This window comes from Microtus ochrogaster, chromosome 1, assembly GCF_000317375.1.
Source record: "Microtus ochrogaster isolate Prairie Vole_2 chromosome 1, MicOch1.0, whole genome shotgun sequence".
Classification (NCBI taxonomy): Eukaryota; Metazoa; Chordata; class Mammalia; order Rodentia; family Cricetidae; genus Microtus; species Microtus ochrogaster.
The window spans coordinates 34,817,617-34,828,073 of NC_022009.1; the positions used below are offsets into that span (position 1 = coordinate 34,817,617).

At 37.5% G+C, this 10,457-nt stretch overlaps 1 protein-coding gene across 1 annotated transcript in view; it reads right to left on the reverse strand.

The window, feature by feature from the left end:
- Eml5 (echinoderm microtubule associated protein like 5) overlaps positions 1-10,457 on the reverse strand; it is a 121,294-nt gene that overhangs the window by 59,351 nt on the left and 51,486 nt on the right. The window contains exons 16-20 of the mRNA XM_005343438.2: positions 7,042-7,135; positions 5,879-5,979; positions 4,030-4,232; positions 2,938-3,049; positions 1,859-1,986 (exon numbers count right to left, since the gene is read on the reverse strand). Coding sequence (XP_005343495.1) covers positions 1,859-1,986; positions 2,938-3,049; positions 4,030-4,232; positions 5,879-5,979; positions 7,042-7,135 — 638 coding nt within the window. The remainder of the gene's footprint in view (positions 1-1,858; positions 1,987-2,937; positions 3,050-4,029; positions 4,233-5,878; positions 5,980-7,041; positions 7,136-10,457) is intronic.

Consider the following 10,457-nt stretch of genomic DNA (forward strand, 5'->3'; position numbering starts at 1 on the left):
ATAATAATATAATAAGATGGCTTGGGGTGTGACTCAGTGGTAGAATATGAATCAGCATGCATGAGACCCTGGCCTAAATTCCTAGCACATTTTCCAAAAAGATGTATTGAGAACAATTTTACTTAGGAGGCCATTAGGACAGCATCCACACTTTAGGTGCTATGTAAGCATCCTGAAAGCCAACATAAACACTAATATGAAACTAAATATTTTGCCAAACAGAAGCCATCAATGGACTCTAATCAGAGACTCTGACAATCACAAACTGCCAATAATGCCAAGCTAAGGTTTAACGAGTCTAACCAAGTGGATCTCTGTCTTTTGCACTGAGCTGCCAAGAGCTTGCTCCTATACTGAGGCACATCTCCCTGGATTCCTTCTGATTCTGAGTGTGGTCCACTGAATGAATACTTTCGTACACAAATAAGCCTAGGTAGTTTCTTTTATCTAAAATTTCCTCTCTTTTACATATTTTCATTTACTCCTTGAGAGTGCCATGCACATAAACAATGTATTTTTTTTATCGCCTCTCCAACTCTTTTCAGCTCCCCACCCCACACAATTTTTTATCTCAATAGATACCATTTATGATTTCTAAATTTTTTTTCTGTGAAAATATAAAAAGTAATTCTCCTATTTTCACGTTTAAGAGTTTTGTAGTAATAACATCTGAGTTTTCATAAACAGGTGAAGTACCATGACTAGCCAGGCATGTTATGAATGACCCAAGGGGGAAAATCATGAGTGCAAGGCCAATCAGAGTTACATAGACACACACTCTTCCCCATCACACACACACACAAGCACACACACACACACACACACACACACACACACACAAGTAACCCCACAATGACTTCAGTATGTTTTTATTTCAAAGATATATTATGCAGGTGAAATTATTCGTACACGTTTTGCCTTTTACACAATCTCATTCATAGGGTATTAACAATAAAGCACCAGCTAGGCGGTGGTGGCACATGCCTTTAATCCCAGCACTCATGAGGCAGAGGCAGGTGGATTTCTGTGAGTTTGAGGCCAGTCTGGTCTACAACAGCTAGTTCCAAAACAGCAAGGACTATTACACTGTTACAAAGAGAAACCTTGTCTCGAAACAAAACAAAACAAAACAAAACAAAAGCAAAAACAAAAAACCCAACCACAACAAAGATACAATAAAGCACCAAATAAAGCATAAGCAGTGCTCTGTGTGTACTCTTTGGTGTCCTAACAAGAATGAAGCAGAGGGGTAAAGAAATATGCCTGTATTAAGAAAAGAGGCAGAAGCAGGAGCAGGGGCAAGTCTATCTCCAAGATTCTGAGGCAGGTCTGGTCTACACAGCAAGTTCCAAACCACAGTGGGACTCAGTTTTTTTAAAAAAGTTTATTTCTGAATTTCCACTAGCTTCTTTTCACTGTTAAATACTTTCAGTAATACAGTTTTAGTATATAGTCATGCTCTCCCTTTCCACTTCTGTAAGCTATAAGCTTAAGATATACTTAACCAAAGAGTTTCAGAAAAATAAATATCTCATGTTTAACAAATGCTCCCAAAAAAGTAAAATCAAACATGAAATGAACGTCTATGTCAAATATATTATAGTTAGCTTTTGTCCCATTGATTTAATAATTAGTGATAAAGTTTTACCTAAATATTGGCAATATTCTGCATGAGAATATGTATATCAATTTATTGAATTATGTCTAGTCACCGAACTAATTTTCTGTTTATATCAACATCAAGAAATGTTTCCCTAACTCATTTTGCATTGTTTTCTGCAGTGCCAATTTTGCTTCTCATATTCTGAATGAAAACATAAAGTTCAAAGGAAAAGGTGCATGTCAGCATTTAAAGTACCTGGACCAAAAGTGTTATTGGGCCACTTTTATTCACTTCTAATATTTCACCATTCTTTGTGCCAACTAAAATATGACCGTGTCCTAATGATATGGCACGTATAGATGGGTTATCTTCCAAGAGCAGACCTGAAATGTTAAATAGAAAAGTTCTTGTAAGTATGAAGTTAATTCCAGAATTTACATTTTCCAACTGATGCTATTTGGGTGGTAAAAAAAAATCACATTATGACGTTGTTTTTTATATTTAAGAAATTCTATTTCCTTTAGTTAATCTCAGAATAAGCATAACCACATAGAATTCTGTTCTATCCAGATCCCATACTACCATTCTGATGACTACTTCTTTGCCTCATACATTAGCAAATCATCTTCTTTCCATCTCCCTTAGGTTATTTATAAAATCCAAACCAGGAATTCTAATTCAGTGTAAGATACATCCCTTCCCTCAGGGTGTCCTAGGCAGGCCTCAGTAATGTATTGGCAAGTGTGGCAGATCTAGTTCTTGCAACAGATCTTGTGTGAGAAGGTTATTAGAAAGGGAGAATTTAAGAAGGCAATTAAACTTCCTGAAGAGGGAAATGAGGATGAAGTCATTTAGAATAAATTCTGTTTGAGATCTGAATAGTGAGCATGTGGTTCTGTCGTTGAGAGAATAACAGACTCTAGGAACAAGTAAAAGCTTGCAGAAAGGCCTCATGATTGGTGGGACTGTGGCATCATCCCTAATAGGAGGGAATGCACAAACAAAAGACAATGGAAGACCTGCAAGGCTAGAGAGGGTTCCAGGGACTGAACTCAGGTTATCAGGATTGAGAGGTAAACTCAAAATGCAGCCTGACAGCAAGCTCCTGAATGCTGATAAATGCAAAACTTAAATGTTAAGGGTGTCACAGTTCGTATTTCATCAAGTACACCAGAGAAAGGAGCAGGATGACTCTGGTATCAAGTTAAGTGATTTCTATGCAATTCTGATGCTCATCAAGAAAGGAAATATAGTTCTTGTGTTCCACTTCAGTGAATAAGCATATTGATGAATAATTAGCCTTTTCCTGAACAATAGACTAAATATGAAATCACCTTTAGATCCTGGGGCTAAATCAGCTCTTTTTATAGCATAGGTCTTAAGACATCTTTCAAAGGAATCATCCCAAAGGGCTACTACACCGTCTTTTCCTCCAGTTACAAATCCCTATAAAAACAAAGAGTCCCAGTTAGTAAAGACTAAAGTTTGTCGAAAACAATTACCTGCTTTATATTGAAAAAACCATAGAGAAAAGAATGTAGATGACAGTCACAGCTTCTGAGTAACAGGGATTAGTATAAGTATTTATTATATTTCCCAAACATCAACACAGAATCTATAAAGATAGGATAGGATGCCAAAAGACCAGTTTCTAAAGTGGGTGATGAATTATGACTGCCACTTTCAGCAATCACACATCCTTCCAAAGCCTCCTACTTTACCCTGGAAAAGAAAGAACAGCTACGGTACTGAATAGCATCTGATTATACAGAGAGCACTTAGCATAATGTTGACACATAGCAGGGCCTTAATATAGTAATGTTTCATTTTCCTTTCTTTCATAATAAAAATTTGTGTGACAGCTTTTCTGTGTAGGTCAGAGGACAACTTTTGCAGGTTGGCTCTCTCCTTCCACCATGGGTACCAGGGGCTGAATTCAGGTTGTCAGGCTTGTGCAGTGAGTACGCTGCACATGCTGATCCATCTCATCAGCCCTTTCTTTCATTCTTTCTTTTTCTTTTTGAAACAAGTCTCTGTTTATAGTACAGGATAGCCTCAAACTTCCAATCCTCCTGAGTGCCAAGATTATAGACATGAGTCACCACTTCTAGCAAAAGCTTTTTGTTTGTTATTTTTATTTTTAGACACGGTCTCATGTAGTTCAGGCTATCCTTGAACTAGTTATTCATCCAAAGATGACTTTGAACTTATGATCTTCCTCCATTTATTTTCTGAGTCCTGGGTTACAAGCATGTGCCACTACGTGACATTTTAAACATGTTTGTATGCAGCATACCTATCTTGTATCATATTTAGGGATTTGTAAAGAAAGGAAAAAACACAGACTATAGTTGGGTAGCCAAGTACAAACCAGTGCTCCTTCTATGATAACTGTATTTAACTTAAAATGACTTTAGGTTACTTACTTTCTCCAATGCATGCATACTGAACACTGGCCCATCATGGGCTTTAACTGTTTTTACAAGAAAGACATCTCTCCAGATGCACACATCTCCTGTGGATGTTCCAGAAAAGGCCATCTCTTCAGTCCATCCATACACTGCACACATCATTGTGTCACTTTTCCCCAGAGAGCCTATGTAGCCTTTTCTTCCAATTAATCCTCCCCCTGATTCATAAAAAAATGTAAAAGTGTTGCTTTCAAAATGTACACAGTTTCAAATAAATATAAACTTGAGATAAAATAGCATGAGAATCCAGTTTAGCCCCATGCATAAGGCATTTACTTCAACTAATAATTTGTCCAAAACTATGCAAGCAAAGGGTTAGATAATACTTAAAGAGAACAGGAATTACTTTTACTTGTCTGATGAACTCTGTGGATCTGACCTCTGAAAATATGGAAGATTGAAAATACACATCAAACCTTAACATTTATCCACTTATGACTAAGTTCCAAGGCTATTAGATAGGTTAGGAAAAAAATGCTACTCAACTACAAATTTTAAGATATGCATTTACTTTATTTTTTCTTTTTTATAACTGAAGGGACTCTGTGACAAGTTATTTTTTTATGTGCACGTGTTTTGCTTATATGTATGTATACCTATGTACTGTGTACATGCAGTGCTCAAGAGGTCCAGAAGAGGGCACTGGATCCCCTACCAGTGAGCAGTTTTGTGGGTGTTTTAAACTTGGGTCCTTTGGAAGAGTAGTAGCAAGTGCTCTCAACCACTGCGCCATCTCTCCAGCTGCTTAGTATTTACTTTCTTTAAATCTCTTATTTCAAACAAATATGTGGACGAGGGGTGTGAGCATGCGTGTGTATATGTGTGTGTTTTCTCAAGTACTACTCAGTAGGCATTTTCAGTTCCAAGTAATATGGGCAAATGAAAAGCTTGTTTAAATTTATGGGAATGAAACCCTAAATTTTATCCACTTCATAATTATAAACACTATGATTTACTGAGTCTCTGGCAGAGCATTCAATACAAATCTGAACCATTACTTCACATCCCATATAATTCACAACTTGGAAGACAGGTAAATTTAGGAAATGTTACCACAAAGTTTGTTATTTTCTGACGTTTCACTTCTTACACTTCAGCATTTTCTCTGAAAGTTTTCAGTTCACTGAGATTTCATTGCCACATTGCTAACATAAATATACTATTCTATTTGAAAAGAGGTGTTTTTTTAATGGTAAAAGGAAGTTTATTCCAAATTTGTGATTTATAATTACAAATGACTAAAGCACCAGTATTTCTGTATTACTTTATAGCATACAAATTACGAAATTTTTAAAATTTTAGTTTAGACTATAAAATGGAGAAATCTGTACATTAACTGATTAACCCCACAGGTTAAAGCATCTTTGTTTAAAATGTACCAAGACAAGAGCATCCTTTAAAAATAAAACGTTTTCTTTTAGATGGTGGTGATCAACCAGAGCCGGAGGAATGCTAGGAATGCATTCTACCCCTAACCTATGACCCCTCCCACCCGTGAGGTTATCTTGGATAATGTTAGATTTACAGAAAGATGTAAAATAACAGTGTTTCTGCATAATCCGTTATCCAGTTTCTCGAAATACTAACATATTAACATCACTGTCCCTTTGTCAAGACTAAGAAACCAACATCATTTACACAGTGCCATTAATTTGAACATCAGGCCTTATTCAGATTTTAGCTTTCTAAAAACTTTCCTTCTCTATCCCAAGATCCAGTCCATCACACCAATTGTTCTTAGTTAAATTATTTTAAAGGTAATGGTTTTAGCATTTTAAAAGAGTTAAAAGGAACATTTCCTTACCTGCTCTACGCCAAAACTTCATGTGTTTAATCCCAGCTGTAATTAGTTTGTCAGACACATAGGGATTCATCTTCACAACAAAAATCTTATCTTTACTGCCTCTGAAATGAACCAGAATGTTTTAGCTCTGTAGAGAATTCATCTCAAGACAACTCACTTCCTAGCTAGAACCCTCCACCCTCTAGACAGTTGTTTTCTGCTGGTCTCTGACATTCGGGCTGTGAAATCATTCACTTGTACATTTGTCACCAGGTATATTAACCTGCTCAGCAGACTCTCCAGGCAGGATAACAGTGAAAACAGAACTTCACTTAGATAGTACCCATGAGACTCACTGTACAGTGCCCAGAGAATGCTGTCTATGACCGGAATTAAAGAAATTTCAAAACAGCAATTCATCACAATTTAGCATCCCCTTCAATGTTCCATTTAGTACATGTTCTGGGGAGAGAGGGTATTCATTATACAATATATGTGTCAGAAGTGAGAGGATAACTTGCAGGGATCATTTCTCCCCTTCCAGCATACAGGCCCTGGTAATCAACTGAGGTTACGTTTAGAGCCTCTACCCACTGAGCCATCTTACTAGCCCCTCAAAGTTCCTTTCAACTACTGTATCCTTGGATTTCATCTATATACTCCGCAAAAGTATTCATATTTTAGGTATTTTCACATCTCACTTTGAGGGAGTAACAAAGTTAAAATGTAACCTCCAACACTATTAGCTACCTTCCCCTTAAAAGCACTATTTATGATTATAAACCAAATCATGCTCAGTTTAAAAGACAGAAATGAAGAAAAATACTAGAAAAACAACATATAATTTCTTTTTTGATATATGTACATACTTCTCAATAAAAATATATGAGCATTTTACCATGCTTCCCAGTTGGTATATAATAGTCTTTAATAGAATACACTCTTTGTTATTGCAAATTGAAATAGTAATTTCCAATGTCCTATTGAGGCACATTAAAAATGGGTACACAGGGGTTAAACCTACAAAGAAATAATAAAATCATTTATCTTTTAGCTTGATTATATTTATTTAAAGGTAATAAAAGCTGATAATCATAAAAATCTTACATATTAGCTTGACTTCAAAAAAAGTGAAGTAGATGGCAACATTAGGGTTTTACCAGCATGGTAAGGGTTCTCCCTACCTTGCCACTGAAAGTTTCTCCCCTTTCTTCCAGTCCCACAGTACAATGGTATGGCTGTCATCTATTCCAACTGAAGCTAGGCGTTTCCCATCAGCTGTGACAACCAAAAAGACGAGATTCTGAAGTAAAAACCATTTAATGTGTTTTCTAGAGCATGGGCTCTCATTTGAATAGGCCCTCCATCGCAGGTCTCACATGCTGGATGCTTAGCCCCCAGTATGATGGTGTATGATGATAGAATAGTTAAGATATGGGCCTGGTGTGAAGGGATGCTTAGTTCTCTTCCCTATGAAAGGTATAATGCTCTCTCAGGAAGAATTAGCTCTATTGTAATTGTTGTTAAAATAAAAACAAGTTTAACCCTTAAATCTCCCTGGCTTCCTGTCTTAACATGTTATCTTTTCCTTTTGCTTACTAATGCAAGTGTTACAGCTCTGGAAGGAAAAGTATCCTGGCCTGCCAGGAAGTCAGGCTATACCTACAGCTGCGAAGGGAAGGTATCCTGGATACCTATGGCTCTGGAGGGAAAGGTATCCTGACTATCAGTGATCCACTGCCTAGAAGTATCAGGTTCTTTCTGTTTTTAAAGATCCATTTGGAGTTGTTGGATCCTATCTTTCACTACACTTGATTGGTTGACACAGAAACAATATTCTTCCCCAAGAAAGAGACAAAGACCACCTCTCTCTGCTATCAGTAAATCTAATCCTTTCTAATTTTGTAGTACTATGGTGGCCAGCGAGTCTATTTGTGCCTGAAGGATATAGAGCTACCTGTTGGAAATCCTGGATGAACTGCAAAGAAAGCTGATGGTAAATAGCTAGGAAGTAGTCAGTCCTGCTGTTCCAGTGGCCACACCTGCGGTTATGCCCAGGGCTGCCAGAAAGGGTATGACCTGGACTGCTCATTTGTTATTCTGTGCCACTATGGGCTTGGTGGTGGGAATTAGCAAGGGTTTTTCACAAGGTACCACCCCTGGTTTAGGAAGTAGGAACACCAGGGCACAAGTCCCAGACCACCTAGCAGGTAAGCAGTGATAAATATGAGTACCACAGAGAATCAAGGCATTGTGAATGTCTGGACATAGGGGTTGGGTGACAGTACTAAGGGTAATGATATTATTGAAGTCTGCAGAATCCAGAGTGCTCACAGGGTGTGTTCCTGAGGAGTTAAAGCAGTCTGTGATACTGAAGATAAGAATGTGAGAGAGATAAGGGGCTGCAGCAACATTTGACTCTAAGCAATTAGCAAGTAGTAAGGCGCAAGAATTTAATGAAACAATGGGCGAGTCCTCACATGGTGGTTGCCAGTTTGACCCTGGAGGGACACACAACCAGCATTTTCCAAAGACGTCGTCTGAGCATTATTCAATAGCCAAGAGATAGTGTGATGGGGGAGTAGGATCAATATAATCAAAAAAAAAAGAGTGTTATTAAGAATATAGGAATTTTCAAGGAGGTTTGGAGCACTTCTTCTAATGTGGAGTTGAGAGAGTAGGATGTGTACCCTCTGCATTTTGAGTATATCTGTTGGGTGAATGTGATAAATGCTTACCAATGACTCTCATTTTCAATCTGGGCTGCCCTGGATCCTTAACTATGATGTATAAAGATTCCCTGTTCTTTATAAAAGCAGAGTGTTTTTCTGAATATGCATCATGTCTCTTATAGGACCAATAAGGACAGCCTCCATAGGTTTCTGGCCTGTGTTGACATTAATCTCAGAGAGCAAGCATTGGGGACAGGTGTCCTAGCAATCCATTTTGGTGTTATAGGGATAAGTATCTCTTTTTTGGCAACCTACTGATGAGCAGTCTCGAGACTCTACTATATGAGTGGTCTGGCTGAACTGCTGGATATATGCTCCCTGAACCTCAAATCTCCAGAGTCCGCTAGCTGTAGGAGTGAGTGGAAAGAAAGAGGAGGAGAAGTAGGGTTAGGAGTGAGTGGAAAGAAAGAGGAGAAGTAGGGTTAGGCTTGAGTCTTGACAGGTGTATGAGGTCTCATTCTCCTGAAAACAGAGGCTGGTAGTCTGTGATAGAGCTTTAAGGATTGTCCCTTTACTAATTGACAGGCATGGTAAGAGCTATTAATTCAGCCTGCTGAGTTATGGTTTTGGCTGGAAGGGTCTGTGCTTTGGCCACTATGGTGTCTGAAGTCATAGCATATCCTGCTTTATGTACTTTTTCACTCCCACCATGATGCTGTCTGTTATGTTGTGACACAGCCAAAAAGACTCTTGCCACAAGTAGAATCAATGGAGTCACTTGACTTGAATTTTCAGTTTCTTTAACTGAGCTATCCAGGTCTCTGCTTTTATAGGGACTCACCTTAAGGTGTTTTGTTATAGCAATAAAAAATTCACTAATAGGCTATAGCACTATATTTAAAACTTGAAAAAGTAATGATAAATGTTAGGCATATATACAGCCATGAAATAAATCAGAATTTAGAAGAGAGTGGGGATAATGATTCTTTTAACTTGTGTGTGTGTGTGTGTGTGTGTGTATGTATGTGTGTGTAAGTCGAAGGACAACTATATGAAGGTTGTTCTTTCCATCCACCTTCATACAAGCTTTAAGGATTGAACTCAGGTTGTCAGGCTCAGGCGGCAAGTAATTTTACTCATAGAGGCATTTTCCAAGCTGGGATAATGCGTTTTTGAATTATCACCATACTTGACCTAAGTTACGTTATGCATTCATTAGGTTGAGGAGAAGAAGAAGGCTGGGGATGGTAGGAAATGCACAAAAAGATGTATATCCTAAATATCCTGTGAGGTGATTAGCACATAACATATGCCTGTATCACAACATCATATTAGAGCCTGGGGGTATAGTTCAATGCTAGAGCACTTGTTTGGTGTATGTAAAGTCTTGAGATCCGTTGCTGACACCACACACATTACAACATATACCCCATCAATATAAACAGTTATTATAGGTCAATAAAAATAAGACCAAAATCTATATTAAGAAAATAACAGATCATTAAATAATTAAGAGAAAACAGATCTATTTCAATTAAATTCACTATTAAGAACTCTGTTGGGACATAAAAACTCAGTGACTATGAAAAGTAAGTAAAATGAAAAACATCTAGGTTATGCTGTCACTAGTGTGGCTGCTTTAGTGAAAGCCAAGTTTCAGTTGTCACTGTTACCAAACAATAATGACTATATTAAATATTGAGGCAAATGACTTGAAACATACTGCCAGAAGTGCATGTGTTTACAGCTTATAAGGTCCAAAGTATAAATGAACCTTTTTCACTCTGCCTTACTTTTGAAAATCTTAGTTGTTCAGTGCCACCAGTGATGTTTTTGTTATTGATCCACTCAGTCTGCTTTACATTTTCTTGTTTCTTGACCATTAGTACTCTTTTTTTTTTTTTTTTTGGTTTTTCGAGACAGGGTTT